The 22,242-nt window shown below is 33.1% G+C and overlaps 1 protein-coding gene across 1 annotated transcript in view; it reads right to left on the bottom strand.

The window, feature by feature from the left end:
* Nucleotides 1-22,242, bottom strand: part of LOC106876157 (uncharacterized) — a 301,548-nt gene that overhangs the window by 67,294 nt on the left and 212,012 nt on the right. The window contains exons 136-156 of the mRNA XM_089355802.1: nucleotides 21,998-22,171; nucleotides 21,515-21,688; nucleotides 21,136-21,309; nucleotides 20,062-20,238; nucleotides 19,688-19,861; nucleotides 19,205-19,378; nucleotides 18,826-18,999; nucleotides 17,749-17,925; nucleotides 16,301-16,474; nucleotides 12,474-12,647; nucleotides 11,921-12,094; nucleotides 10,431-10,607; nucleotides 9,682-9,855; nucleotides 8,499-8,672; nucleotides 8,031-8,204; nucleotides 7,252-7,428; nucleotides 6,652-6,825; nucleotides 5,978-6,151; nucleotides 5,543-5,716; nucleotides 3,395-3,571; nucleotides 1,423-1,596 (exon numbers count right to left, since the gene is read on the bottom strand). Of these exons, the coding sequence (XP_089211928.1) occupies nucleotides 1,423-1,596; nucleotides 3,395-3,571; nucleotides 5,543-5,716; nucleotides 5,978-6,151; nucleotides 6,652-6,825; nucleotides 7,252-7,428; nucleotides 8,031-8,204; nucleotides 8,499-8,672; nucleotides 9,682-9,855; nucleotides 10,431-10,607; nucleotides 11,921-12,094; nucleotides 12,474-12,647; nucleotides 16,301-16,474; nucleotides 17,749-17,925; nucleotides 18,826-18,999; nucleotides 19,205-19,378; nucleotides 19,688-19,861; nucleotides 20,062-20,238; nucleotides 21,136-21,309; nucleotides 21,515-21,688; nucleotides 21,998-22,171 (3,669 nt within the window). The remainder of the gene's footprint in view (nucleotides 1-1,422; nucleotides 1,597-3,394; nucleotides 3,572-5,542; nucleotides 5,717-5,977; nucleotides 6,152-6,651; nucleotides 6,826-7,251; nucleotides 7,429-8,030; nucleotides 8,205-8,498; nucleotides 8,673-9,681; nucleotides 9,856-10,430; nucleotides 10,608-11,920; nucleotides 12,095-12,473; nucleotides 12,648-16,300; nucleotides 16,475-17,748; nucleotides 17,926-18,825; nucleotides 19,000-19,204; nucleotides 19,379-19,687; nucleotides 19,862-20,061; nucleotides 20,239-21,135; nucleotides 21,310-21,514; nucleotides 21,689-21,997; nucleotides 22,172-22,242) is intronic.

The raw sequence follows: 22,242 nt of genomic DNA, 5'->3' as shown, positions 1-22,242 counted from the left end.
TTAACCCCGAGTTGGAGGTCGGCTAAGCGTGTGCCGCACATATTTCCCCACTAGAAAGTGATACTGGTAAAATGCAGCCTAGTACAACCTGTTGTCTGAGTAACTCTGCCAAACATGTTGGGTAAGGAGGAGGATTTTCGATATTCTGTAAATAAAAATCAAGATTGTCAAAGAGCAGATGAACTCAGACGCCAATAGCCAACCAACAATGTGTACATCGCACATTAAATATATATGTATGTTTACAAGTAAGTTTGATGTTTCCGCAGCTCTTTCATATATATATATATATATATATATATAAAATTTTCATAATGAGATAAAAATCCAAGGCTGTGAAAGATTTTAGAACATTTATAAATAGGTCTTACAGCTCTCTATCTCATATCTTATCTAAATTAACTATTGCTTAACCATTTTCTCACACCGTCTCCGATGAAGGGATATATGAAATATCCCAGAAACAGCTGTAAGACCTTCTATTTATAAATGTCCTAAAATCTTTCACAGCCTTGGCTTTTTATCTCATTATGAAAATTTTTTATATATACACATGCTGTTATATGACCTACGTCGGATTTCTTATTCGGATAATCACCGAACCTGGAGCTTAACTATGGTCTATCCATAGCACTTATTCAGCATTACCTGGCACCTTTAGGTCTTATTGACACCATTACCTCTCATAACCTATATATATATATATATATATATATATATATATATATATATATATAGGTGCTCCGGCATGGCCGCAGTCAAATGACTGAAACAAGTTAAAGAATATATACACATATACACACATATACACACACATATATATATATACATACATATATACATACATATATGTATATATATGCATACATATATATACATATATACATACATATGTGTGTATATGTATATGTACATATGTATATATGTACATATATATATATATATATATATGCGCATACGTATATATAAATATATGTCTATATGTGAGAATAATTTGACTTTTTTTAGAAATACTCTCTCATCGTCTTTTTATGAAATATGTAAATCAATATGTAAAGAGACTTCTTAATCACCTTATATATAATGAATTTCTTTACAACAAATTCAAGCTCGTATTTCGATAACTTTATATCTCAAGAAAAGAGTTGATGAAGAATTGTATTTATATCATTAGCGAATGTACGATAAAGTTAAATTTTTAAAAGTAATGTATTAACGACCGGTAAGAACATGTAATGTGTGTGCCTTTTTGTGCACGCGTGTGTTTGTGTAAGTGTGTGAACTTATAGACACATATACAATATGATGCTATAATATATCCAAATAATTATACACACATTCAGGACTGACTAAAATAAAAGCTTATTCAACAAGAATAATTTAGTTGAACTTTTATACAATAAAAAGAATGTTGGACCAAACCTCCACGACCTCCACCTAAATTTTCCAGCGTGCTTCTAGCTTTCAGGAGATCAAGCCCCAACTCAGGATATCCTGCATTTTCACACTCGCCGATAATTCTGTCTAATGCGGATTTGTCACGCTGCTTAGTTGCTTTCTTAAGCTGGTTGCGTAATGTCTCAGGTGATCTGGATCCTAGACAACCAAGAATGTGAGTCAGAAAGCCTGTAAAAATGTTTTAGCAAAGACAAATTCTTGTCTAAAGTAGTATAGCTAAGAGCCCTTTTGACAGCTATCAGTTTTCCTAAATAAATTTGGCATATATATATATATATATATATATATATATACATACGTACATACATACATACATACATACATATATACAAACATACACACACATATCTATCTATCTATATATATATATATATATATATATATATATATATATATATATATATATACATAATCATGTTCACAAACCCATATACATGTATATAAATAAAAATGGCTTAATAGATTAATAATGCAGGTAAAATATTTCATAAGTTCACTGTAGATAAAGATATACCAGGATAACAAATATGTCCTATGATAACCGTGGGAATTCAAGCAATCCGAACTCAATAAGCTGCCATGAGTCAAATTTGTAACTCCGCGATATGGTTACCAAGGCATATACAAAATACACACAGACGATGAATTTTCTACATTTATTAAAGGCTTACATATGTTTCCGACAAATATTGGAGGGATCTAGTTCCATAGTTCAATCGTATAAACCAATCGATGCATAGTCGATCGACTGAAAAAATAGAAGACAGTCCAACACCGTTATCTCCCTCAGAGCCATAATAAACTGACTGTCAAAAGAAAGGAATTTGACTAAAATGGCATTACTTGAAAACTAGATTACCTATTTAAAGCAAGCGTCTAACGATTACTACTCAGGTAACAGGAAGGAGAGGAGTAATAGCAGTATCACAGAATTGTGAGTCTGACTATGATAAGGATTGAAATCTGCTACCTTCTTATATTGTTCAGAGTTGTTGCAAGCAACAAAGGACATTGTGTTAAAAATTACAACTAGATTTTTAAATGCTAGTAGAGGTGAATGAGTTATATGCTATGACAAAAAAAAATATGATCAGACTGAAGACTAAAACAGAAAGAATAATTCACTACTCACTTTCCATAAAGACAATTAGCTGCCAGTAAATAATACAAATAGGAATACAAATAAACGAAATTCATAATAACGTCTTGAAATAATGTAACTATAGAACTAGAGCCTTCCAATACTTATCGGAAATTTATGTATAAAATCCATTCTCTCTCTCTCTCTCTCTCTCTCTCTCTCTCTCTCTATATATATATATATATATATATATATATATATATATATATATATATTCATATACACATATTTATGTATAATATATATGTTTATGGCCGCAGCTCTGAGCTGAAACTACAACAAAAAATATAAACATATATTATGCACACACACACACACACACACACACACACACACACACACACACACACATATATATATATATATATACTTACATACATATATATGTATGTATATATATATATATATATATATATATATATATATATATATATATATATATATACATATATATATATACATATATATATATATACACTTATATATATATATATTTGTTTGCATATATATGCATATATGTAATGACGTGGAAATTATCGTTATTAACCGCTATCATCATTATTACTTTTATCTCATAGTTTAGATTATATAAATTAATGAATAAATAATAAAAAATGTATTGCTATTACTATTGTGTCACTATTCGCATTACTATTATTGTCGTTATTATCATAATCATCCATTGCTATGATAGAATTATCGAATACCAACATGAAATGATTTAGAATTCAAGAATAATGTTTTTTCACGAATATACCAGAAAAGACACCTCTCGTTTCTCATCACATTACTAACCTGTTTGGGGATATTCTTCCATGTTTTCTAGTGTATCTCTAGCCTGGATTATCAACAAGTCCAACTCTGGCATGCCTGCAGCTACACATTCATCAATAACAGCTTCTAGCTTTTCTTTGTCTCTATCTTTCATTGCTAGCTCTAAGCGTTTTTGCATCATTTCTGGAGATTTCAAGCCTAACAAACCAAAAGTGATAAATGAAATTCTGTTTGTTTTCCTATTATTTCTCCAGAAATTAAATTATATTTGCTTCACTGAATGAATTAAAATAAATTAATGGATAACTAGACAGGTTGTTATGCAAGAATCTCAAACACACGAAACAAAATATGTAATGTTCCTTAGCTATACAAGAATTTCAAAGATGCAACGTAGAATATATATTATCCCATTGGCTATTAATATGTATATAAACATAGAGTTCTGTATATAATCATTATTTCAATACTATTTACAGTAACCAGTTGAACTGGAATTAATGTGTGTATTCAACTGAATGACAGCATCGATTGAATAACAACTTTTTGAAAATTAATCGAAAATGGATATTTGTTACTAAACTGTCATGAATGATGTTGCAGAACTGACAACTATAAATACAATTTCTTCTGTTATGATACCGATACAGCTATGTCGATAATAAACGCAACGGTTCGGGCAAAAAATAAAGAAACAAAGAAACAAACAAAAAACAAGTGAAAATCTAAGGATTGTGACAGATTTCAGTTTTCTGCCTGATATAGTAGTGTGACAAATTATTTAACACAAAACTTAAAAAGCAGAAGTTAATGGTTACTGTGAGTAGTGACAGCTTAGGATGAGTCACAGCATGTAAAATATGACCTGAGACTCAGGCTATAGCAGTTCATCATCAAGCATTTCACTTTCCTTCTGTATAAGACTCTTTTGTGAGAAAACAACTTATTACAAGACATAATACTGTAATATGATAAATAGTAAAGCATTTGTTTAAAACATTGATGGGCCTTTTGCAAAGGAAGTTTAGGATTTTTGACAAATTGCTACCGTTACATTGCGTTTTGCTGCATTGGTTCGAGCGTCATAACATATTTTTCGATCAAATTACTTTTACATTAGTCTGATTTATGTTAAAAATACAGATTTTTTCTATATTAGAAACCTAAGCCAGTCGCTGTATTACCGCGAACAATTGTGAGGCTGAAATGTTTCACTTCACAAGTTTCATTTGATATTTCACTAAGACAAAATCCCAAAGATGTCAAGAACTTTATAGTTAGTGACCCAGCTCCTAAACATATGAAATATCTGAAATGTGTGGTTGAAAAGTGTAATTTAACTGTGACTGGTAGTCTTTAGATTTTGTGATTTAGATTAATTTCCTATTTTTACATTGTATCTATACCATAATGTTGTCACAACATTTTCGACCAAAGTGTAATTTCTATAATGCTGAGATTTAAAAAAAGATGTGAAAAAGTTGCAACCGTCTAAAGATTACACCTTAGAGCAACCAGAAAGAAAATAGAATATTCAGGAGAAAGTAATTTTATTGAAATATACTCTCGATTTTTTAATGTTACTTAAATGTGACTTTTTAAGTATTATTCGAAAAACATACATCTATGATATGAGATGTATGATATTTCTAATTTCCACTCCTAGAAAAGTTACTGCAGTTTCCCTTATGCATATGTACATGTGAGTGTGTTTGTATATACTTTTAACATTGCATTATAAGCCTTTTCATACACATCTCAACAAAATATTTTATACAGAAGTTAAATATTTCTCACAAGAATGGATTGAGTTTCCAGAATGCAAATCCAGGGATGTCATTTCCACCCTACGATATTTTGTTGTTAGTACCTATATATATAATTATTAATGCGTTGAAATATCTGTGCCCATGGGATGTAATTATCTGGTGATCTTTTTGTTCACATTTGGAAACTACAGAAGTATATAATTTTGACTAGAAAAGAAATTATTACAATGACAAATATTTTACGTTAAATCAAGCATATTCGTTTACCTAGAATGCATGAAGCCTCGAATGCACTTTTAAAGACAGTTGTTTGAAATAATCAAATTAATTTGGACAATGTTTTGGAACATTTCCAAATATTATGTCAAAGCAACACAGTAATATTACATATATAACAAACCTCCTCGACCTCTTCCAAGGCTTTCCAAAATATTTCTTGCCTTTCGCAAATCTGTAGCGAGTTCAGGGTAGCCTAGAGTTTCACATTCTGCAACTACTTTCTCCAAACTAGGAATATCTTTACGACGAATTGCAATTTCTAATTGGTCTCGTAGAATATCCGGTGTTTTGAGATCTAAGACACAATGTTTGCATTATTTTATGGTTGCTTTAATTTAAATTGTAAATATAGAATCTACTTTAAGGAAAGTAATTTAACATAAATTAAGTTTCCAGAGGTATATTTTACAGTTGACCATATTTTTACAAAGGAATTATTTATAAATAATTGATTTACAAGTGAATCACTCAATGTTCATGCAGCTTATGAAATTTACAGAGTGCTTTGAAAAGGTAAGTAATAATATATAATTTAGTGTTCTTATTTAAATTATACCTCCTCTGCCACCTCCTAGAATATCTAATATGTTCCTGGCCTTTTGAATATCAGCTTCGAGTCCTGGCATACCAGAAACCACACTATCTCTGACAACTTTTTCTAAGTATCGCGCATCCTTCATTTTAATTGCTTCCTTAAGATTTTCATGGAGGTTTTCAAATGATTTAGTGCCTAAAAATCGAATTTAAACGAAATATTTTATTGACAAGTTGTTTTATTCAAGATCAAAAATATCTTTTCCAATCATTTGTATATTTCTAGACCGAGTATCAAATATAAGATAACAGTTAAAACCCGATAACTAATCAAAATACAGATCATACTTTCAGAACACAATATTCAAATTAATCTTTGAAATAAACAGATGACGTCCAGCTTGCTTTAACAAGATTATTGGTTTCTTTCTGATTAGGCATGACAATGACTCTGCTGTAGAACACAGGGTCCCGAAATTTTTATATTCATTCAGTTCCTTTAAATATAGTTATAGTAACACGTGCATAATTTGAGGCTATCGGAAACTTTCCATTTACTATATAATATTCACGACAAAAAGAAATCCATATTTTCTTGAAATACATATTTCTATTCTCGAAATAAAGGCAAGAAAGCATTTTAATCAACTTTAAATGGAAAAGTTTAGAAACAAACTAATTTTAAAACGAACAGACCTCCTAGGCCTTCTCCTAAGCTATTCAACGTATCCCTGGCTTTTCGAAGATCAATCGCTAATTCTGGATACGAAACTTCTTCGCATATTCGAATTAATCTTTTTAATGAAGAAACATCTTTTTCTTTAACCGCTTTTTTTAGTTGATAACGCAAAGCTTCTGGTGTTTTTGCATCTGATATAAAAAAAAATACTCCAGTATTAAATTAGCTTCGTAAAATGTCAAATTTTAAATGGCAAATTGAAACTTATTGAAAAGATGTGTGTAAGTGTGTGTACGTGTGAGTGTTTGCGTGTGTGTAAAGAGTAAGAGAAAGAGAGAACGAGAGATGCTAATGACAAGCTTGAAATCTCATCATAAGTTTTGGAATATATGGATAACAATCTAAAACGTGTTAATGTTATTTAAATTTTCGAATTTTAAAAATTCTCTGTATACCAGGCATTTATTAGAGTATCCAGAGAAGGAACTATAAATTACAAATATTAGGGAAATGAACATCAGTTCAATTAAGATTGAAGTAAAGCTTTATGAAAGGAAGAGATATTAAACCCTTAGCTGAAAATGACTCTTATTTGATTATATCATACGTATGCAAACCTTCTTCACTGAAGTCAACTAAATCTTGCATAATTTGTCTAGCCTTTTCCACATCGTTGTCTAGCTCTGGCATTCCAGCAGCAACGCAATCACTAATGACACGTCTTAATTCTTTCTTGTTACCTTGAGTAACTGCAGCTCTTAATTTTTTCCGAAGACTGTCGGGTGAAAGTTTTCCTTAATAGATATAAAGTTATAATATAATGTATATTCGTTAAATATTTTAAAATGAATTTGTTATATAAATAATATTTGTTATATAATTAATTTCCGTAAACAACTGAAAAGCCCACAACATTTTGGATAACTTTTAGTAATTTAACTCAAGAAAGACTACTAGAAGCTAGTTTCCATAATTGAGTTTACAATGGATTTTGATTTCCATACAGAATAAAAAATATTTTCAAACTTTGACACAAGGCCAGCAATGTTAGGGGAAGGGAAAGTCGATTACATTGATCGCAGTGCTCAACTGGTACTTATTTCATCGGCCCCAAAAGGATGAGAGGCAAAATCGACTTCGGCGGCCTTTGAATTCAGAACGTAAAACCGTATAGAATGCTGCTAAGAATTCTCTCCGGCGTGCTAACGATTCTGCCAGATCGCCTCCAAATGTATTACAATTAAATTAGATTTGTTGTAGAATTACAATCGAATATATACTCATGAAAATATCACATCTACTTGAAAGGAAATACGGGAAAAATACAATAAAGAAATTTCCATATAACAAATGTTGATAAAATTTCAAGAAATGGCTATCAGCCATCTAAGCGAACCTCCACGTCCCCCTCCAAGATATTTCAAAGTCTCTCTTGCATGACGAAGATCAGTGGCAATTTCTGGATATGCTAAATTTTCCGCCTCTTGAATAATGTTATCCAAATCAGAAATGCTTTTCTGCCGAACAGCATCTTGTAATTGTGTGCGTAACATGTTTGAAGATTTCAAGTCTGGCATCGCGAAAAATAAAAACAAATAGGTTTGGAGAAAGATTTAACAAATGTTCACATTATACTGAATTAATTAGATTTTGTATTTGTTTCAAAAAGGATATGACTATTATAAGAAAAGAATCTCACTTATCATAAAGCCTACATATCATAAAACAATAAAGTTAGGAATAAAATGTATCTATTTTCATTAATGAATTAATATTTAACGAATTTCTCAGTTAGGAATGGAATATTTAAAGAAAGAATTCTGATTAAAAATATTTTAGAGTTGTCTAATGGGAAGAATCTGACCTCCAGTACCACCATCGAGAATATCTGATACTTTTCTGGCCTGATGGATATCAGCTTGTAATTGCGGTATCCCAGAGGCCACACATTTCCTTATTACATCATCCAACGTCGTTTTATCTCTTTCTTTTATTGCATCCTTCAACTTTTCACGTAAAGTATTCATGGATAGATTTCCTATTTAAAATATAATAAATTACATATCACTTGCTTTCAAAACTTCAATGTGATATTTGATTTTTAACTGTCATGAATCTAATTAAAGATAGGAGAAAAACAATTAGTTTCAAATCTCGGAGCGAAAAATTAGTAACAATACTACAGAGTAAAATCTATTTGCCAACGTAAAATGGCAGTCCTGATGAGGACGGTGTTACTACCTTTTTTAACCCCCGAAAAACATCATTTCCAACTGGCTATTGACAGTGAGCTAATGTCCCCACTCAGCCTCAAACGGTACCTGCGGACTAATGGCTTCTAGGTAGTTTCTCTTCATCAGCACAGGATAACCGTTGGCTAGAGATGGCAGCACTAGGCCTTGTTCGAGGTATATACTTTTAAAGTGACACACAGGAGAAAAACGATTAGTTTTAAATCTCCGAGCGAGAAATAAGTAGTAACAGTAATACAGAGTAAAGTCTATTTGCCAACGTAAAATGGCAGTCCTGATTAGGACGGTGTTACTACCTTTTTTTAGCCCCGGCGCATGTACAGTTTGAGGCTGAGTGAGGACACTGTGTGTCGATAGCCAGCTGGAAAAGATATTTTCCTGGGGCTAAGAAAATGTAGTAACACCGTCCTAATCGGGACTGCCACTTAACGTTGGCAAATAGACTTTACTCTAACTATAGATAATTATCGCAAAATAATCTACACCAAAGATCTATGCGGCTGGCCCTCATCCTCTTCGAGGGGTTGAAATTTATAAAAGATCTAAAAAGAGCAGAATGTAACATTTAACAAAACAGGGTAAAACATTCGAATTAACTCAGTTTTAGAAGCGACGTAACTGAGGTAATTAGAAACATAATCAATCACAAGTTTAAGATAACATATTGATAACATATTGATAACGTTCCACTGCTAGTAGTAATTTCCCCCAAATTATTTGAGTAGAAACTGTAGCAATTACTATTTGTTTAGAGGGTTATTGATTTCATATAAGTTATTGACTGAACGTTCTAACCTCCGTGACTTCCACTCATTTCTTTTAAAATTTCTCTAGCTTCCATAAGATCAAAGCCAATTTCAGGGTAAGCTACTTGTTCGCATTCTCCGATTATACGTTCCAAAGCAGATTTGTCTCTACTTTTTGCAGCTTTCTTGAGTTCATCCCGTAGAAAATCAGCAGAAGAACGTTCTAATCGAATGAAACATAATTTAGTATGGAATAAACATTAGAAACAATTTTCTTCTTCTGTCAAAACTAAATGGAAGATGAATATTTTGTTAATTGTTTCAATGGATCTGATATTTTGAAAATTGAAAAAATTTGATCCTATTTTGAATGATTCATAAGATTAAAAGACATTCAGGTATAATTATATTTATTTACATTTATCGCATTTGTTCGCTTATGAAATCAATGATAATTACGATGAAACAGTATACTTATTATGTTTATGGTGAATCACACTGACTCTAACACGGGTATATATAAATTTCAAGAAAACTTATTTAACTGGGCTTTTTTTTTTAGCTGCCGTTACACAAAGAATAGTTTTGCACATATTAGATAGAAACTATTCTAAAGTTACCATCATTGTGTGGTATAAAACCCTAAAAGATGTTTACTACATGGGAATATGTACGAGCGACTTCTGGTGAATTTCGTTATACAGATTCACAACGTTTTTTATACTTTCAGAATTGCGAAAACACATAATAGATTTTTTAAACTAACAGAATGTTTCTTTCAAATATATTTATAACAACCTTGCTTTGGATTCATTTCCAGGTCTTTCAATACAATTCTGGCTTGGTAGATATCAGAATTTAATTCTGGAAAACCTGCCGCAATACATTCGCTGATAATGTATTCCAATTTTTCTTTATTTCTTCCTGTTTGGGCTGCTTTTAATTGTTCACGAAGAGATTCAGGTGATTTAACCCCTAGAGAATGAGGTTAATTTGTATAAAATACCACGGAAGGAATTTTAATAGTCAAAAGAATGTAAATGAAAAAAAAAATCACAATGATGATAGTTTCTCATAAAACTTTTAAAGTTTTGAAATAATTCATCCTCGCAGAGAAATGTAATTAATCATGTCAGATTTTCTATAATAAAAGTTATAAGTTACAAATGAAGGTATTTTTTCCGAACTACGCATGCTTGGATTAGGGAAGAGAGAAGACATATCATTGATAAGATCGCGAATGGTGATGAAAGGAGTGTGACAAACAGTTGATTGATTGTCTAACCAATAGATTAAACAAACGATTGATTAGTTTGTTGGTTAGATTAACAAACCAACCGACTAACTATAAAGGAGTGAAATTAAACACTTGCATTTGTTTATTATTATTGGCATGACGGTCCTCCCAAGATTTAAACAAGATTTGTTTCAACACACGAATTCTCATCAAGAATCTTCTAAACCAATTTACTGCACTTTAAAGATAATGCTTATTTCCAATTTTGGCATAAAGCCAGTAATGTTAATGATTTTGGGAGCAGTCGACTAAATCGACTTCAGTACCTAACAGGTACATTATTTTATCACTACCGAAAAGCTGAAAGGAAAGAGAGACTGTAATGGGATTTTGCTCCATACAAAAAGGCAGAAGAAATACAAGGTATAATAATAATTGTTTCTAATTTCAACAGAAGCCCAGCAATTTTGAGAGGAGAGTTGCTCGATACTATTGATACCAGTACTTAAACAGTGGTTTATGTTATTGTCCTCGGAGAGATGAAAGACAAATCGAGATTTGAATTCAGAAAGTAAAGATCCAGAAGAAATACTTAATGTATTTTTCAATGTGCAATTGATCCTGCTAATTCATTACCCTTTAAATATAGATCTCTGTTTTATGCACAAAGCCAGCATTTTGAGGTGGGGGTTAGACGATTTCATAATGTAATGTAAAGAGTTCATAATGTAAAGAGTTGGAGCAAATACCACAAGGCAGCTTTTCGGTACCCTAACGATTCGGCTAGGTCGCTAACTTTATTGTCTAGGATTTAGACACAAGGCCAGCAATTTTAAATCGTGAGGAGGGTGATTTTTTACACATGTCCCAGTACCAGGGTGGTAAAATTTATCGACTTCCGAGGGATAAAAATCAAAAGTGACATTGAAGGGATTTGAACTTAGAACGTAAATACCCGAAAAAATAGAGCAAGGTCATTTTTCCACCTCTCTAATGACTCAACCAATCCACTACCCTTTAAAGACAATAATATGACATCAAAACCACAAACCTCCCCAACTGCCACTAAGGCTCTTCAGGGCATGTCTGGCTTTAGAGAGATCGATTCCAAGTTCTGGATATTTGGCATCTTCAGTCTCCACAATGATTTTCTTTAATGTTGCTATATCTTTGCGCCGAACTGCCATTGCCAACTGATTCCGCAAAACATCAGGAGATTTAATTTCTGCCAATATTGGAGATAATTCGTATTAGCTCAACTACATTGTATTTTTGTTGATTTTTGAAAGATGAAATTAGCGAAATACAACATCAATAGCTTCGTTCCTTTTCTTTCAAATTACGGGAATTATTTTAAAACGAGTATCTAAGAAAACCATAGTCGGTTTAATTTTCACTCCTACAAGGAAAAGGTTATAGTAACTTAAAAATTAAATACAAAGAAATTTCAAATTACAGAAATTAACTGAGATTTTTGAGTTGTTTTTTTAATTTTATTTCTTTTATTCTTTCTTTCTTTTATTTATTTATTTATTTATTTATTTATTTATTTATTGCTGCAGAATGAAAATTACGAATATTTTGAAATTTTAAACACATCTAACCTCCTGTGCCTCCTTCGAGAATGTTTAATGTCTTTCTAGCTTGTTGTATATCATCTTTCAGTTCTATTATTCCTGAAGCTAGACATTCATTAATTACTTTACCTAAATGGTATTTATCTTTACTCTTCATTGCCGCTTGAATTGCCTCTTGAAGCGCTTCAACTGATTTCGTTCCTAATAAAAGTAACTTAAATTAATTAAAGTAATTCTATGCTTGTTTTCTAAATAATTTCGAGCACAAATATTGACGTAGTGCGGATGATGAGCAGACTTAAAATTATTAGCTAGTAAATTTTTCATCGATGATAATGGAAATGAATGGAATTGGTTTATCTTGAATGTTGCGCAATCATTTTAAAGATTAAAAGTTCAGTGATGATATTTTACCAGTGATAATTTCTCTCTTTAGTACTAGTAGGAAGATGAGATATGAAACATAATTGGTGGATTAATCACTAATTTTATCAACCCCAAGTGACATGAGTAATACATACAAAGGAATTCTGCTTGCATACCTAGGATGATATTGTTGCGAGATATCATCTAAAAGAAGGCCGTTACACTGACTGACAAAGACCAAACTCACGAACACACTCCATCTATTGGTTCATAGATATTTTGTGTCCTCACCGCCTAAACTATAGTTATTACAATAGCGTCTGCCCCTCTAATCAAAACTAGTTATATATGACCCTCTTTCAGACACACTCCTCACCTACTACTTTGTCACATTCCTTGCAACTTACACAAACCACGTTTCTTCAAATGCATTCGAAAATAGTATTGTAAACACTTTTTGGCACAAATTCAGGAAATTATTTTACAATCTTTAAAATCTTGTAGAAGTGACTTGTAGTTGTTCTCAAATGTCACTAGGAAATGCATTATGATTCTTTCTACATCTCTTTTCCTTTTCCATTTCTGATCTAAAAGTCAATAACATTCTTATAAATCGTGTAACCACTTTCTGAAAATAGATACATATATTAATAGGTCCAACTTACACAGAGTACAAATGACTGAGAAAATTAAAGTTTGAACCTTTTGAGCAAACTTAGACTCCGATGTCTTTACGGAAGGTCATTCCACAAGGTAAAAAAAGGTTATAAGAGGGATCAAGTTGAGCGGGCGTAGAGACAATTATGCGGATAGACAAATTAGACACATCAAATATATTAAATATTAAATATTCCATCTTTGAACTTCTCTGCATTATGATCTGAAATATTAGATCTTCTTTACCCTGATGTTATCCAATGTCTTATCCAATGTTAACTGCATCCATAACGGCCGCAAATTGAACTAAATCTACCAACATTATTATGGATTGCTAAGTATCCGGAAACAGCTGTTGGACTTATAACACCTTTCTTCCTCCCCTTTGATTTTCTCAGTCGTTTGTACTCTGTGTAAGTTGTACCTATTAATATAAGTATCTATATACGAAGGTAAGTCAAAAATAATCCGCACTTTCGCCATAACATATCTTTATTATTGTCATACTGCCTTCAGCGCATGCGTGCTTATAGTTGGTACTATTGTGGGTATGTGATCGAAGGTTGGGCCTGATCACGCCATGGTTTCTCTGGCTTTATGGTTTTAGTATGGCCTCTCCACTAGCAATGTGCACTGAAGAAGAACAAAGAGCAGTGATCCGAGAGACGGTAATGGTGAACTGGTCCCCGCGTTGTGCTAAAAGCCTTCGTTGTACTTCAACACCTGACACACCTTCCGACCAGAGAAATCGGATCACTGCTCTTTGTTCTTTGGTGCACATTGCTAGTTGAGCGGCTATGCCTACACTGTAAAGCCGGAAAGGAAAATAGCGCAATTAGGCTCAAGCTTCAATCACGTGACTACAATAGTACCAACTATAAGGCCGCATGCGCAGAAAGCAGCGTGACAAGTCTCCACTTTTTACTTTCTCTCGTTTTATATATGCATATATGCATATTTTGTATTTCATACCCAAACTAATATATTTGATATATTTGATGTCTCTAATTCGTTTATCCGCATAATTACCCCCCCCCCTCTCTCTCTCTCTCTATATATATATATATATATATATATATATATATGATTTAATTAGAGGTTGTGTTAACCTCATGAAGGGATGGTTTCATCCAAGGAAATACTGGTTCAATACCTAATATTTTGGGAGAATCAATTTCCTTAAAATAATAGGTATATATATAAAAACATATAGATTATATTCATATAAAAGAAGAAAGAGAAAATGGAGATTGGGAAGTTAATTGTTTATTTTTAATAGCAAGTTAATAATCATCCCTTACAACTGTTTCAATTAATACTCAATAAATATTAAACTTATATAACCTAAGCATATCTTCAGAGGAAAAGAGTATACCCTTGGATATGTTATATGTTTATGGATTCCATATAGCAGACTGAATGATAGGGTTTATGATTAATATTGTTATATGTTCGGATAAAGTTTCATAACTTTATCTATAACTTATAAACGAATATTCTATTCTTTTATTAACTATAAACTTACCTTATTTATATTTAAATTTCCTTTATCATCTCGATTTAATTTATTCATTTTTTTGTTCTAATTCTATTTACCTAATCTATCTTATCTCCAATCAACCTGTAAACCCCTCTCCGTATCATTCAGTCTGCTATAATGAATCCATAAATTCATATAAACATCCAAGGGTATATTTTTTTCCGTCTGAAGATATTATGCTCAGGTCATATAAATTTAATATTTCCTTAATGAGTATGAATCGAAACAACTGTAATAGATGATGATTAATTTGCTGTTGATAATTAACTTTCCAATTTCCATTTTCTTTTTCTTCTGATATATATATATATATATATATATATATATATATATATATATATATATATATATATATATATATTTGAAAAAGGAAAAGAATGTTCTTTTTCAAATATACCTAACTGTACCAAGGATTTCACATATTTTCCTATATATATGCTTTTACTCTTTTATTTTCTTGTTTCCATCATTTGACTGCCGCCATGTTGGAGCCCCACCTTTAGTCAAACAAATCGACCCCAGGACTTTGTAAGCCTAGTACTTATTTTATTGGTCTCTTTTGCCGAACTGCTTAGTTACGAGGCGTAAATACACCAACATCGGTTGTCAAGTGGGAGGACAAACACTGACACACAAATACACACACACACACACACACACATATATATACGACGGGCTTCTTTCAGTTTCCGTTTGACAAATCTACTGACAAGGTTTTGGTCAACCCGAGGTCATAGTACAAGACACTTGCCCATGTTGCCATGCAATGGGACGGAACTGGGGACTCATGTGGTTGGTAAGCAAGCTACTTACCACACACCCACCCATTTCTGCGCCTATATATATATATATATATATATATACATCCATACATATATACACACACACAGACACACATATGATGCACTTAATTTTATTTAAGTAAATATATGTATACTATAATCAGCGTCGCGTCACTTATACTGTGCCATCAAATATATATACAGTAATCCCTCGCCATATCGCGGTTCACCTATCGCGCACTCAATACATCGCGGTTCACCTGTCACGCAATCAGTACATCGTGGGCCTTTCAAGCTAATATATGTAAATTTATATCGAGATTCCTCAGCATATCGTGGGTTTCTGCGGCCGATAGGTATTTGTATTTTTGTAGATTTTAATCATATCTGTGGAAGGTTTTGGAACATAACACGCGGAATAGTCGTGGGATTACTGTATATGTATTTTACAAGTTTAAAAATAGTGTACAGTGTAACAAAGTAATGCAATTTTCACTGAAAAGTTTAACCTCCAAAACTGCCTGTTAATTTGTGAAAGCTTTTCCGAGCTTTGCATAATTCTGGGCCTAATTCTGGGTAAGAAAATTCTTCGCACTTTTGTATCAACTCGTCTAAAGCAGATTTGTCTTTGGTTTTGATTGCCATCTCCATTTGTTCACGTAGTGATTCTGATGTTTGCAATTCTATATAAATATTAATAAAACGCATAAATGATACGATATACTGTAAAATTTTCTTAATCTGTGTTTCGATTAAATAAAAGATAAGATTTTCCATTTACTTGTATTCAAGGATAAAGAAAATATTGATACTCTGGAATAAGTTTCTGTCGATAACTTAGAACAGGAAATGAAAAAGTGGTAAGTTCATTTTTTAAATTCCTAATAAAAATTATTAAATGTATCAATCACAGGATAGACTATGTATGTATGTATGTATGTGTGTGTTTGTGTACGTGCGTGTGTGCAAACTAACAATTTATAATGTAAACGCTTGAGACTAAATAAATCGTAATAATAAAATATCTGGACGACTTAAATTTTCATTGATATAAACATAATTTACGCATCAATATGTTTTTATGTCATACTATCTTTAAAGCGTTGTGGACTGGTCGAATAATTAGAGAGTTGGAAAAATTGCCTTGCGCTATTTCTTCGTGTATTTATGTTTTCTGTCTACTATACATCGCAATTTTCTTTCTTTATCGTTGTGTAATTCCTTGTAATATAAGTAAAAGGCCTGAAAGAAATACTGCAAAGCATTTTATCTGACGTGCTAACGATTCTGCCAGGTCACTACTTTTATCACTGTGTAACATAATATGTAATACTTTTCAAAATAAATTCTCACTAAATTAACTTTGAAAGCAAATTAGTGTCCACAAGTGTATACATTTATGTGCATAATAAAGACGTTCAGAAAATTCTTCACTAATACTGTTTTCAATATAAAATACTCGGCGCACTGGGGTCGATCTAAACGACTGGCTCCTCCCCAAAAATTTCGGGCCTTGTGAGTAGAGCAGAAAAGAATATAAAATTCTCGGATATTTCTCTGTTGAAAATTTTGCTTCAAATTCTACATTGCTTTTCCCCAAAATAATGTTGACTTGCTTTCAGTGAATAAAACTGATTAAGGATGTAACTTTCGCAGAGAAAATATAAATGTGGCCATACATTTGAAGGATTTTAAATATGTAATCGATTAAAATTTACTACGCTGGACCTCCTAATAGCAATAAAATACATTTTTATATGTCCAACTTCGTCGATATCCAAAACTAATTCAGACACACATGATGGTACATTCTGCAACAGTCAATGTCACCTACTTCTTCAGCACCCCCCCCCCCACCAAAATCGGCAGTTAAATGATGTCTCCATATCATAATAGAAGAATGTATAATATTCTATTAGTTCAATAGGCGTTTGAAAGCAAAATAAATGCTATGTACCTTTTGGAGGAGAAATTTTAACGTCTTTCAATAAGTCTCGAGCAACGCTTATGTCTACGTCTAGTTCTGGCATTCCAGCAGCAATGCATTCGTGAATTACTTTGTCCAATGTATCTTTATCTCCCTGCTTCATAGCAGACTTTAGTTTTCGGCGAAGTGATTCAGGCGTCTTCGTCCCTGACAGAGTATTTTAACAGAGCAATAAACAAACTCGGAAAAAAATTCTGTATATATCTTTACTGATGTCATGAACACAATACCAAAGTGGAAAAAATAGAAGCAAAACATCCGTTTGCAAATATACCCACATACAGGATCATACACAAACACATAGAAACACACAGAAACACACGGAAAAACACACTTTCACACAAACACACAAACACGCATACACACACACGCACGGATGGACACACTTAAAGTGTTCAACCATGACATACACGTAAATATTTCTCCACAAAATCATTGCTTTGACAAACGTTGTTAGATTGATGGGAAGAACAAGCGAAAGCGGGAATTACAGGACGATGATGTATCTGTTCCATTAAGTGCTGCAGACATGTCTCCATATCGTAAATATAGAATGTATTGGAAGCGAATTTATCGGACGTTATAGAACGTATTGCAAGTGATATATAATTACATCGTATATATAAAATGTAGATGTGGTGTGTGCGTTTGTGTATTGTGCATGTTTGTTTGTTTGTGTGTGTGTGTGTGTGTGTGTGTGTGTGTGTGTGTATGTGAGTGCGTGTGTGTGTGTGTGTGTGTGTGTGTGCATGTGTCTGCGTGTGTGTGTATGTCTGTGTTTCAGTGTGTGTATTTGTGTGTATCTTTGTGTGCGTTTTTCTGAATACTAATATAATGAAATTATATATATTGCCTTCACAAATGCAAGCTTCTGCACTCATCCATGCATTGTAATCTTGATATCATTGTAAAAGATTTCCAACGTGCTAGATTTTATATTACATTTCATTTACTAGTCATAGAATCTCACAATTTCTCCAGGTAATATGACATTAAATTTGGGCATTTGCACTCGAAATCTCATCAAAAGTAGAAACCATATCTAACCTCCACGCCCACCACCCAGTGTTTCAAGTACATCCCGGGCTTTGCGCAAGTGAGGTCCAAGTTCAGGATATTCTGTCGATTCACATTCCGATATGGCTTTGTCCAATCCTGCAGCATCTTTCGCTTGCATCAATTCTGTTAACCGGTCTCTGAGTGAAGTCGCTGATTTCACATCTATCAAACCAAATCGACAGCATTCACTAGCACCAGGATGACTTCGTGAAAATTTTACTTTAAATTCTAACACAATTTCAAAATGACAATCATATTCAATTTAAAAAATGAAATTGTTACGCATTAACATTATATTTCAGAGATATTATAATTTATATTTAAGGCGCCGTTTACGCACAAGCGGCAGTTAAATGCATGTGCTAACCTCCAGATCCACCTTCAAGTATGTCTAACACACTTCGAGCTTTCAAGATATCGTCATTCAGCTCTGGCATTCCGGCAGACACGCTTTCTTGTACAATCTTTTGTAAATACCCTTTGTCTTTCGCTTCAACTGCTTCCTTCAGCTTACCACGTAGGCTATCAGCCGATTTATATCCTAGTGAAAAACATTAAACAATGTAAATTGGAAGACATTCTGTCAAACATACATCGATGAAATAGTCAAAGCATTATCTTAGATCATTTTAGAAGGAGAGCCACTTATTAGTACGATTACGTTCGTTGCAAATGTAATACACATGTAATTCCATGAACGTTCAATTGAAATACTGCCGCAATATTACATATCGTGTAGCCTTTTCGACTGAATCACGTTTACAGAACATTCATACGTTTTGCTTACATAAATTGTCATACGTTAGATATATATACTTTTCTATAGGCAACAATATTTCAAATATCTAACCTCCGCGTCCACCTCCTAAGCTTTCTAGTGTGTCTCTCGCTTTTGACAGATCCCAACTCAATTCAGGATATGCAACGCCTTCACAGTCTTCAATGATTTGCCTGAGAGCTACTTTGTCTTTCAGTTTCGTCGCTTTTTCTAGCTCATCTCGTAAACTTTCGACGGTTTTCATGTCTGGCAAAGGAAGTTTATGCACGTTATACTAACTTCGTGTATCAAACACACCATTCATCGGTAAACATAATTATTAATGAAAAGTTTCAATAGCCTCATAAAAGAGGCGGTTTCAAATGATGTCTCCATATCATAATAGAAGAATGTATAATATTCTATTAGTTCAATAGGCGTTTGAAAGCAAAATAAATGCTATGTACCTTTTGGAGGAGAAATTTTAACGTCTTTCAATAAGTCTCGAGCAACGCTTATGTCTACGTCTAGTTCTGGCATTCCAGCAGCAATGCATTCGTGAATTACTTTGTCCAATGTATCTTTATCTCCCTGCTTCATAGCAGACTTTAGTTTTCGGCGAAGTGATTCAGGCGTCTTCGTGCCTGACAGAGTATTTTAACAGAGCAATAAACAAACCCGGAAAAAATTTCTATATATATCTTTACTGATGTCATGAACACAATACCAAAGTGGAAAAAATAGAAGCAAAAACATCCGTTTGCAAATATACCCAGATACAGGATCATACACAAACACATAGAAACACACAGAAACACACGGAAAAACACACTTTCACACAAACACACAAACACGCATACACACACACACGCACGGATGGACACACTTAAAGTGTTCAACCATGACATACACGTAAATATTTCTCCACAAAATCATTGCTTTGACAAACGTTGTTAGATTGATGGGAAGAACAAGCGAAAGCGGGAATTACAGGACGATGATGTATCTGTTCCATTAAGTGCTGCAGACATGTCTCCATATCGTAAATATAGAATGTATTGGAAGCGAATTTATCGGACGTTATAGAACGTATTGCAAGTGATATATAATTACATCGTATATATAAAATGTAGATGTGGTGTGTGCGTTTGTGTATTGTGCATGTTTGTTTGTGTGTGTGTGTGTGTGTTTGTCTGTGAGTGTGTGTGTGTGTGTGTGTGTGTGTGTGTGTGTGTGTGTGTGCATGTGTCTGCGTGTGTGTGTATGTCTGTGTTTCAGTGTGTGTATTTGTGTGTGTCTTTGTGTGCGTTTTTCTGAATACTAATATAATGAAATTATATATATTGCCTTCACAAACGCAAGCTTCTGCACCCATCCATGCATTGTAATCTTGATATCATTGTAAAAGATTTCCAACGTGCTAGATTTTATATTACATTTCATTTACTAGTCATAGAATCTCACAATTTCTCCAGGTAATATGACATTAAATTTGGGCATTTGCACTCGAAATCTCATCAAAAGTAGAAACCATATCTAACCTCCACGCCCACCACCCAGTGTTTCAAGTACATCCCGGGCTTTGCGCAAGTGAGGTCCAAGTTCAGGATATTCTGCCGATTCACATTCCGATATGGCTTTGTCCAATCCTGCAGCATCTTTCGCTTGCATCAATTCTGTTAACCGGTCTCTGAGTGAAGTAGCTGATTTCACATCTATCAAACCAAATCGACAGCATTCACTAGCACCAGGATGACTTCGTGAAAATTTTACTTTAAATTCTAACACAATTTCAAAATGACAATCATATTCAATTTAAAAAATGAAATTGTTACGCATTAACATTATATTTCAGAGATATTATAATTTATATTTAAGGCGCCGTTTACGCACAAGCGGCAGTTAAATGCATGTGCTAACCTCCAGATCCACCTTCAAGTATGTCTAACACACTTCGAGCTTTCAAGATATCGTCATTCAGCTCTGGCATTCCGGCAGACACGCTTTCTTGTACAATCTTTTGTAAATACCCTTTGTCTTTCGCTTCAACTGCTTCCTTCAGCTTACCACGTAGGCTATCAGCCGATTTATATCCTAGTGAAAAACATTAAACAATGTAAATTGGAAGACATTCTGTCAAACATACATCGATGAAATAGTCAAAGCATTATCTTAGATCATTTTAGAAGGAGAGCCACTTATTAGTACGATTACGTTCGTTGCAAATGTAATACACATGTAATTCCATGAACGTTCAATTGAAATACTGCCGCAATATTACATATCGTGTAGCCTTTTCGACTGAATCACGTTTACAGAACATTCATACGTTTTGCTTACATAAATTGTCATACGTTAGATATATATACTTTTCTATAGGCAACAATATTTCAAATATCTAACCTCCGCGTCCACCTCCTAAGCTTTCTAGTGTGTCTCTCGCTTTTGACAGATCCCAACTCAATTCAGGATATGCAACGCCTTCACAGTCTTCAATGATTTGCCTGAGAGCTAGTTTGTCGTTCAGTTTCGTCGCTTTTTCTAGCTCATCTCGTAAACTTTCGACGGTTTTCATGTCTGGCAAAGGAAGTTTATGCACGTTATACTAACTTCGTGTATCAAACACACCATTCATCGGTAAACATAAT

Source organism: Octopus bimaculoides, chromosome 7 (genome assembly GCF_046866305.1).
Source record: "Octopus bimaculoides isolate indiv1 chromosome 7, ASM4686630v1, whole genome shotgun sequence".
Lineage (NCBI taxonomy): Eukaryota > Metazoa > Mollusca > Cephalopoda > Octopoda > Octopodidae > Octopus > Octopus bimaculoides.
The sequence above is the reverse complement of the archived record's forward strand: the minus strand, read 5'-3'. Positions and strand labels throughout refer to the sequence as shown.